Here is a 10,000-nt window from a genome sequence, read left to right on the forward strand (position 1 = left end):
ATAGTCGGACACAAAAAGAACCACAGATTGATCTCGAATCGTTTGTGGGCAATCTTTCTTTTTTTGTTTCTGTCTTTTAAGGGCGCGAAAGGTGTTGATTTTCCTTTCCTTTAGGATTGTCAAACTTTTGATTGTAATTCTTCCTTTGTTTTCTGTTATCATCCAGGATCTGTTCTTCTTCATTTTCGGCGTTATATGACGGTTCTCGCGTACACTCTTCAGATCCTCACATGTCTGAGAAACTTGCTTTCGCAGAGTGTTCATTTTTCCTTCTATGCGAATCATCCATCGAGGTTTTCCGTCAAACTTCTGTTGTTTATCTTCGTTCTTTTCTTTAGCGTTGGTTAATTTCCATGCTTTGACAATGGAGTAGATGGCGCAGTTGTATACCCATAGGTATTGTAGCGGATAAGTGTTCTAGCAACATACTGAAGACGATCTATGTCTATTATCTTGATGTAGGTGGTAGCTTTAAGAAGGTGTTTACGGCTCGCCTATCCATATTTCCAGTGTCTGGTACAATTTCAGGATAAGTGCACTTGACCATCTGCGTTATCTGTGATGTTCTTCGTCTTCTAGCTCTCTATTGTTTGGTCTTTGTTCAGTAGTTTCTCTTTGTTCTTGAAGCTCGTTTGTTATGCGTAATGCGTTCACCTCGCAAGTTCTTTGTAAATGCGCCAATTTATCCCTCAGATTTTGTGCTGTCTTTCGTGGATTTCCATATCCTTTCTCCTTCCAAAACTTTAGATTTAAAATCATGATTCCAACTTTCCGTCCTTTTTCATTGGTAGGGCATTCTTCTGATGCATTTCATCTTTAGAAGTTAATAAATCTATGCACATTTGCTCCGTCCATCTTGTCCTACTAGTAAGACTCGCATCACATTTATAAACCAGCAAGAAAAGTATATTTATTACAAACGTGCGAGCAAATATAATCAAGGGCTTGGGCCCACTTCATATAGAAGTCACGAGGTATAATCCTTCATATATACGTCACCAAATATAACATTAGTCACAACACCTACCATGGTGGGTTCTGTCCTCACTCATTTTGTAACGAATTTCGTTTCTTGAAATACTTTGAGCGGGCGGTAGATTGTAGTTAATATTAACTACAATGAAAATGAGACGCAGCTCCAGAAAACGCATTACAAGAGCGTTTTAGGGCGAAATTCTGCGGAACTCAAAGACTAGTGCTTTCCTGCTCTCGTGTGCTTATTATTATGGTTGCAGTTTATTGAACTTCAGTATGCCAGGAGAATGAAGTCTCATAGGTCGCCTAGCGTAACCTATGAGACCACAAATTGTTACACTTCTAAGAGTTATAAAAACCTATGTTCAAGTAGTGGAAAATTGTTTACAATATAGTACTGGAATGACTTATGCATGTCGCTTATTTACACTTTATTATGTGTAGAACCTAACTTCCTTTAGTGTTTAAGAACATCCTTTAAAGTAATGTTCATACGTAAGAATAAACTTGTACTTATGTAATGTTCTTATAATGTTCAGCCTTTCGAAAAATGTCTTCTAAAACAAAACAACAACAACAAAGAAGGCTGTAATTTTACTGTTCATGTTATGATCTTAAACATCCTTGCAATATTCAACGTACTTGACACTACTGACTGCTGCATGTTTCGTAGCACATCTTTTATCTTTTTTTCCAGGAACTTCCGTAGTCCTTCTTACATAGTCCTTGACCAACCTCCAAGCACGTCCATGATAATGTTGTACTGGTGGACTGTATATTCAGGGTATCGTTCTTGTAACTCCCATCGTAATGGGCCATACTTTACTGACTTCTCTTCATCGTTCGTTTCTCTTTCTCGATCCACGGGCAACTTATTTCTAAGACTACTCCTTCCTTGCTTTTATGGTGTACTATCTTTGCATCGACTGTTAGCTTGCTATTTATGGTTCTCCCCATAAGTTGGTATATCCCACAATGCTTGGACATCCTCCGAAACGTATTCTGGTTTAGGCTTGATTGGTGACTACCATGTGGGAATACTTTCGACCAGTTGTAACCCTCGTAGCAGCTCAAAATATAATACTTTCAGCGCATTGTTGTGTCTTTTCAAATACTTGTTTTGAACGAGGGCTGAGCATCCCGATAACACGTGAGCTACGCTTTCCGGTGCGTTGTGACACTTACGACAGGACACGTCACTTGACTGTGATATCTTAATCTTCTTAACTTGGTATAACTTCGTTGGGAGGAGCTGTTCGTATAACTCATACATACCGGCCACAACATACCTGGGCATGACGTCTATTCTCCTAGCCACGAGAATCACTTCTTAGTGCTCATGCTATCATCATTCCATCTGGCTGTATGTAGCTTTCCCTGCCACGCTTCATCACGTACTGTCTTTAACAACTGTTCTTCGTACTTTGATCTCAGCAGTTGCTTTGCCTTTGTCGCAGTCACCTCCTCTCCATCAACTTCACATACCGTTGCTTGCGGGTAGGCAAGCCTCAGGGTCAGTCCAAGTTCTTCGCTATACCTCACGGCCTCTGTAATCAGTGACTGATATCCCAAAACAGCAGAACGTTCTTCAAACTCTCTCACCATTTTCATGCTAGAGTCACTGTTTGAGGACAATTTTGAGAATAATCTTCGTGATCTTGTACACTCCCTCTACTGACTGCAGGTCACTCCACCTTAGGCGGTCCAATAGGCGATCGATGACGCTGAGTGTTTTCCTCCATTTGTTACAATGATTTTCCGCCCTTCTCGATCAATCCTTCTTAATTCTGTCACCGGCCAATGCTGCGTTCACAGGGCGTACTTAAGGACCGCTAGAGCACACTGATTAGAGGCAACCACACGATTGACATGTGATAGCGGACTCGACCAAATTACTGATAAACGTTGTAGATATGTCTTTTCAGCACACTCCAGCGCTCTCTTCTCTTCCAGACGTACATTTTCGAGGATTCCAAGGAACTTGTACTATGAATCTTTCAGGGGTTGTACCACAACTGTATCGCTGATTTTTATTCCGGGGATCTCTTGTATCATCTCACGTCGTTTCAAGTGGATCACATTGCAGTTCTTGGGGTTTAGCTGTAGACCAATGTCATTCATGCAACTGTTGGTGTTCTTCAGTACGCAACTGAGTTTACTTTCAGATTGGGCATAGACTTTTAAGTCATCAATATACAGTACATCCGTTATCTTAGCTTTGATGGATTTCGACATCTTGTACCCCTCTGTCGCTGCAAGTGTCCACGCCAAAGGATTTAAGCACAACGTAAACAATCTGGGACACAGGGCATCCCCTTGTGGTAACCTTCTTTCGAAACTAATGGTGTTAGACGTTTCGTTGCCATTCTTGGTTTGTGTGGTAACTCTAGTATTCCAGCATATGCACTAGTTCTTAATAGTAGCAATCAACCAGTTTGATTTTCGATGTACTACCAGTACTTCAACGAGGTACCGATGATCAACCGTATCATAAGCCTTCCTAAGGTCGATCCAAGCTGCGCTTAGATTTCTCTTTCTTCGGTGACAATTCAAGACCACCATTCTATCAATGAGTAGATTATCTACAGTCCCACTACAATTCTTTCTTGCACCGCGTTGTTGACCTTCCCTCAACTCATTCATTTCCAGGTGCTTCTCAATGGGTATCAGTATACACGATCTGAAGAGGTTGTAGACAGGGTTGAAACCCGTAAATTGCCTTTGACTTTCACTAGTGAAGGGCTCAGGTTTTGTTATAAGAGTTGTTCGCCTACCAGCAGAGTATTCAGGGTATTCTTCTCTTCTGTTGGCAATGAATACGCGTTCTTCCACCAAAAATTTACTATCCGGTCGGAGCCTGGGGACGACCAATTCTTTTTCCTTCGGAGGACTTTAATTACTTCATCTGTGTCTAACAACCACTCTGTCTCAGTTGATGCCCTCACGCGTTTATGTATGGCACTTTTGATCTCCGTGAGCCATTTTGGGTGCCCTGTGCCTTTTTGCTCCCATAATTCTTTCCAAAAGCCCGTGGTCTCGTCGAGGTCGTCAAGAAACTGTTTTTCCTGTTTCTTTGTTCTTGTAAACTGGTCATCTGTTGTTTTCATCATGCTTTGCTAATTCACTCAACGTAGAACAGACCATAGAGGGATCAGTTCTAAACTGATTATTAAATAGTGGTGATTGTTCCTGCTTCTTTTTCCTTATATATCCTTTTTTCAACTTTCGTAGTGCACACTTACTCCTCTCTTTAAGACAGATAGATAGATAGATAGATAGACATCATAAAGGTGTTTTTAAAACGGTTTGTCCTCCACCGGCGGGTTTCGAAACGGCTCTTACGTCTTAAATTATGCTTTGGATGGTTGGCACTAGGCAAACAATTCACGAAGCCTGTGATTGTCGTTTTCGATAAAAACGTTTTCCATAAAACTCATTAGTCCTGTACAGACATGTCTTTACATTGCGTTTTATGAGCGTTCTATTTCTTCTTCCCCGCTTTGTTAACTTCTGGTTAGCTTTGATGCGTTCATCTTCTTCCTTTGTACAATAATAATAAAGTATTCTCGTTTGTCTCACGATGTGGTCACTTGTGATGTAGATCGCGACGTTTCGCGATCGACTGGTTACGCGTCACCTTTTAAGCAGGATGGTCCGCTGTGATTGGCTGGAATTCAGAAGCTGTGATTGGTGCATTTCGATCCTCGCTCTTTCGGCGTTTTTTTCCTTCGGCAGTCCGCTGTCGTACGGTTCTCCTGTTGTGTTTCTTGATCGTGGCCATCCATGCTTCCGGAATCACAATTGACCACATCGTGAGACAAACGAGAGTACTTTACTTTTATTGTACTTCGCCACGATGAATAACAGCAACCTTTTCTACGACATTCTTCTTTGTGATTGAAATTTGCTTTCGTAATTCCTTGACTTTCTTTTTATACTCAGCTCTAATTCGTTCCAGTTTACTAATCTTCATTCTGTTTCCACTTGTGTGGATAATAATAAGGCAATTACTACAGCGTACGCAACACAACTAGCAGTCCATAAGAACTCAAATGGCCTAATATTAGCTGACACGCTTTCTCGCTTCATCGATGATGTTATGCAATGATTGATGTTCTCAACATCACGGTTGGCTTTTCTTTTGTTCTCGTATCATTGTCCCGCGTACTAAAATCACATTAAGTTTGATTCATAGACAATAACTCATTGTTCGCTGATTCAATCAAGTCCTTTGACTCCTTTGACGGTGTATATTCCATATGCAAATCTGCAACTGTTGTTGGTACCTCTTCGCACTCATTACCTACCGTTAAATCCGAGTTTTCTGATTCCGTTTGCTGTTCTTGTTGCCGTTCTTCGGTGTATCCAACTCTCAAGTTTTTATCAATCAATTCAGTTACATTCCTCAGCGTCTTTTCTAGCCTTGATGCCTGATCTCGTAGGTTTTGTGATGTAAGTTGTAAATGAGCATATTCACTGTCGTCCCACAGTTCTTTCATGATACACATATAACCTTTTATCCTTCCATTCTGCTTTCTTGGCGCTTGGTTTGATCTTGAGATAGTTAAAGCCTTCTTTTTACACTCCAAAAGGAAATAAATTGTTCATTTCCTCTGTCCATTTCATCCTATCTTTTCTCGTCCTAACCATATTGCTTAATCAAGTAAGATAGCCAAAATCAAACGAGTAATTCACAATACTAAGAATCGATGGAATGCTTGCTACGAAACACTAGCTTGCCTTCTTGAACCAGCGACAAATGCAGGTTAATGTTAGTTAACTTTTCAACTGCGCTTAGTGCTCAAGCTCGGCTTGCTTTCAGTACAAACACTAAAACTGTTATTATTATTATCATCTATACTATCACAGTCTTTGCTGGGGTTCTTTTAGTGCATCAGCCGGACGCAAACAATGCACCTGGGGCATCAGTCACTCCAGTCAATCTTTCTGTTCAGATACCAAGCACCTTTCTGACGATTCGCGCAGATCCCAGCATGTAGATCTTTTGCATTTCTGTCACAGAAGCACTCTTTGCTACTTTCTCGATGTTTTCTACCATTCCTTTTTTTACTGTGCCAAGCGCACTATGGTTTTCATCTGCCACATTCTCTGTATTTCAACTTCTAAATCTTTATACTTGTTTTATTTTTCGGTTTCCTTCAATGCAATGTTCCTATCTGATGGGACAGTCATATCAATCAGTTTACAGGTGGAATTTACTGCATCTTTAACAATGATGTCAGGTCTGTTCGCTGTTATAGTTCTATTAGTATTGACTGGCATGTCCCACATGATGGTGAGGTTGTTGTCTTTTATATGCATCACAGTCTCTGGTGCGTGTTGGTACCATTTGTCTGTAATCTTGAGATCATGATCTTTGTAGATACTCCAATGGAGATATGCTGCAGCATTGTTGTGCCTGGTGATGTACTCTGTTTTGGCTAAGACCTCACATTCAGATACAATATGGTCCACTGTCTCTTCATGTTGCGAACTCATTCTGCATTTTCTCTTCACTTGCTGGCCACATATCACTTTCTGGAAGTTTCTGGTGTTTATTGCTTGATCTTGAGCTGCCATAAGTAGTTCCTCTGTTTCTCCTTTCAGATTGCTTGACAACCAGTTGTAGGTGGTGATTGTGTCTACGTGGGGCTTCTCTAGGATCTTGGGATATTGGCCATGCAAAGCTTTGTCTTTCCACTTTTCTTCTTTCATTGATTTCATCTTAGACTTGAATATGTTTCAGGGCCATTTTCTGAGGCTGATTTTTCTTCTCTGTTCTCAAACTCTGGCATTGTTACTTCCCTTTTGAACTTAGTAGCATTCATTACTATTGACTTTATGGCTTTAAATCGATCGTGTTCAAGCAACTGCTTTGGATATCGCCTATCGTTGTGCTTCAGATAATGATAAAGTCCTATTGTTGCTGTTTTGAATGCTGTTTCTACTTCAATCAGGCCCCTTCCTCCATCTTTTCTTGGAATGTACAGCCTTTCCACATCTGCTTTAGGGTGTAACATCTTCTGCATGTTCAATAGTTTGCGTGTTTTTGTGTCAATCTTCTTCAATTCTGAGATTCTCCATTCTACAATGCCAAAACTGTATTGCACAACTGGGACTGCAAGACTATTGATAGCTTCCATTTTGTTTCTTCCATTGAGCTCAGTTCTTAGGATCGATCTTACTCTCCTATTATATTCTCTTTGTATCTTCTCTTTCATTTTCCTGTGCTGGATACCATCATCATCATCATTATTATTATTATTATTATCATTATTATTCTTATTTCAAACTTTCGCTTTGTTTACAAGTGCGGATCGTAGTGAAACTGCGGATTACAATAATCTGGGCAATTTCCTATCGTGTTTCAGTTAGACTGACGCTTCATTTACGGCTATGAAAAACTTTCACTATTTCACAGTTTTGTGCGATTACCCATTTTTGACATTTTCCAATCACACTCATAGTATCAGAGAGTCCTACACTGTTTAACTTGTGAATCAGTTCTTTATGGTACCCGGACAGAAAATCAAACATCATCATTATTATTATTATTATTATTATTATTATTATTATTATTATTATTATTATTATTATTATTATTATTATTATACATGTTTAATACACATGTTTATAGGAAACGAGAATTTTTTTTTTTCCAAAAAATAACTATTATTGCTATTATTAGAATTAGTACTAGTATTTGTATCTCTATAAGCCTAATACTTGTTTTTATAGTTCTTTATTTGGTTTTTTCAGTGTGTGTATTTTTACTGATAATTTGATTATTATTATTATTATTATTATTATTATTATTATTATTATTATTATTATTATTATTATTATTATTATTATTATTATAATGATGATGATGATGATGGTGGGAAGCTTTGTTGGCAATCTCATCCCAAACTGGACTTGCAACATTGCGGGCATAGCCTGGGCAAAGTTGACTAAATGTATAAAGTTAAATGGAAACTTTAACAGCTTTAAAACTATAACATAATTTAAAAGATATTTACAGAAAACGATATTCGTAACTATAAAAGATCAAAATCTTAGACCCAAAAGAACTCTTAAGATATACTTAAAGACTCTCTGTCTACCGAGATGTTTTGCGCGCCTTTGTTTATGTTTTCATTCGGCTTGAAGTAACGAGTGGGAATAAAATAAGCGACAAAAAGCTACAAAGAACTGCTAGAAAAGCAATGAATAAAGGGCCGCTGCCGCTCTTGGACTTAAAACACGTTATCGGGTGATTCGCATAGATTTTGTCTCCTTACGCGGCTCGCGTCGCAACAAATGTGTACAAAACAAATTGCCATAAAGTACATTCAATATTGATCTCCATTGTTGGTAAAAGTACCCAAACTAACTGTTCAGTACGTTTTAGTTTCTAAACAATGTTGGATAGCGCAATGCACCCAAGCTAACTGTTCAGACGTTTTAGTTTCTAAACAACATCGAAAGGTGGGAGAGGGAGGGATGCTCAATTAATTCCGTCAGTGTACCAACAATGTGTCACTGGTTGTCTCTTCGTGATAAGGTGTAAACTTCTTGTCATGAAACATTGCAGTCAGTGCAATCAGGAAAGTAGGCGCAGAGTTAGCCGTAATAATATTTTTTAACGTTTTTCGCTGGTCTGCTCAAGCGCTTCCATGGCAAGATATATTGCTATCGTTGGAGGGACAGCCAGTTCACTTTTTGGCGCCCAAGACACATTATGGACACTCCAATTTTCTGTACTTTTAAAAGTGACATCGTTGCAATTAATTTAAAGTGGGTGTGGTAGATGAGATAGAAACACAAATGATGTCAATAAGATGGCGTGCCTTTACTATGTATGCTCTACTGGAGTCGGAGCAAGTCGTTTTAAGCCCTTGCAGGAAATTTTTCGCTAAACTAATATTAGAATGAACAATTATTACATTGATTGTACCATTAATTTGCCATGCTTTATTACTCTGCGTGCGGGATGCTCGATTAATTTCGTCAGTGTACCAGCAATGTGTCACTGATTGTAGGGTCAAGGAACGTCTGTTGACTAATAAGAATTCTCATGCACAAAAACACCCCATTGCCTCCCCTGACTGTGAACAAAAGTGCACTCCTAGCTGTTTACGATCATGGACTCAGTTAGAGATACTTATAGTCCTAAATTGGAAGAAACTATCTATATTTCACGTTTAAAGCCAGAGCTAAAGCTGCATTTACAGCAACGTAAATTTTTTTTTTTTTTTTTTTGTAGGCAACCTGTTTAACACTTGTGCACGCACATATGTTATGTTATGTTATGCAACTTTGCATAATCTTTTGAAAATATAACCGTTATTAAATTATTACGTTCTCCAATTGTAATGTATATAAGAGAGGGAGAGAATTGTAAATTGATGATGGCATGAGTAATGCCGAAACATGGCTTTTAAAATGTTGGTTCGTGTGTTTTAAATTTATTTAGACCATTATTGGCAGTGCCGGGAGGCGGGTGGCCTCGTGGCTAGTGCGCTCAAATCCGGATCGAGTGGTTCCGGGTTCGGGTCCTGGCCGGGGACATTAATGTTGTGTTCTTGGGCAAGACACGTTACTCTCACGGTGTCGCTCTCCACCCAGGTGTTTAATTGGCTACCGGCGAATCTAATGCTGGGGGTAACCCTGCGATGGACTGGCATCCCATCCAGGGGGGAGTAAAAATACTACTATGCGCTTCATGCTGCAGAAACCGGAGATAAGCGCCGGCCTGATGGGCCTTCTAGGTTTGTAGCAGACTTTACCAACCTTTAATATTATTGGCAGTGCAAACACGATAAACACATTTCAATAATTTAAGTTCCTTACGTCATTCTTGCTTCTCATTGTTATTTGCAGGTGGTTCAATTTTGAAAAAGTTGTGGAAGCTCTTGTGGCCAAGTCGATGTACCACATGGACCTTGATCAGCTTCTTCCTGTCATTAAACAAGTTTGCCGTATAGATGACGAGGACGAAACAACAGCCATGCTTAATTTCTATCATGACCTTGGTGTAATC

The 10,000-nt window shown here is 39.4% G+C and overlaps 1 protein-coding gene across 5 annotated transcripts in view; it reads left to right on the forward strand.

Annotated features, from left to right (window-relative positions):
* Positions 1 to 10,000, forward strand: part of LOC137997753 (uncharacterized) — an 81,543-nt gene that overhangs the window by 54,296 nt on the left and 17,247 nt on the right. For all 5 annotated transcript variants that reach the window (XM_068843967.1, XM_068843966.1, XM_068843969.1 and 2 more), the window contains one exon: positions 9,841 to 10,000. This exon is cut by the window's right edge and continues 90 nt beyond it. In XM_068843967.1, the coding sequence (XP_068700068.1) occupies positions 9,841 to 10,000 (160 nt within the window). The remainder of the gene's footprint in view (positions 1 to 9,840) is intronic.

The sequence above is a fragment of the Montipora foliosa genome, chromosome 3, assembly GCF_036669935.1.
Source record: "Montipora foliosa isolate CH-2021 chromosome 3, ASM3666993v2, whole genome shotgun sequence".
NCBI lineage: Eukaryota > Metazoa > Cnidaria > Anthozoa > Scleractinia > Acroporidae > Montipora > Montipora foliosa.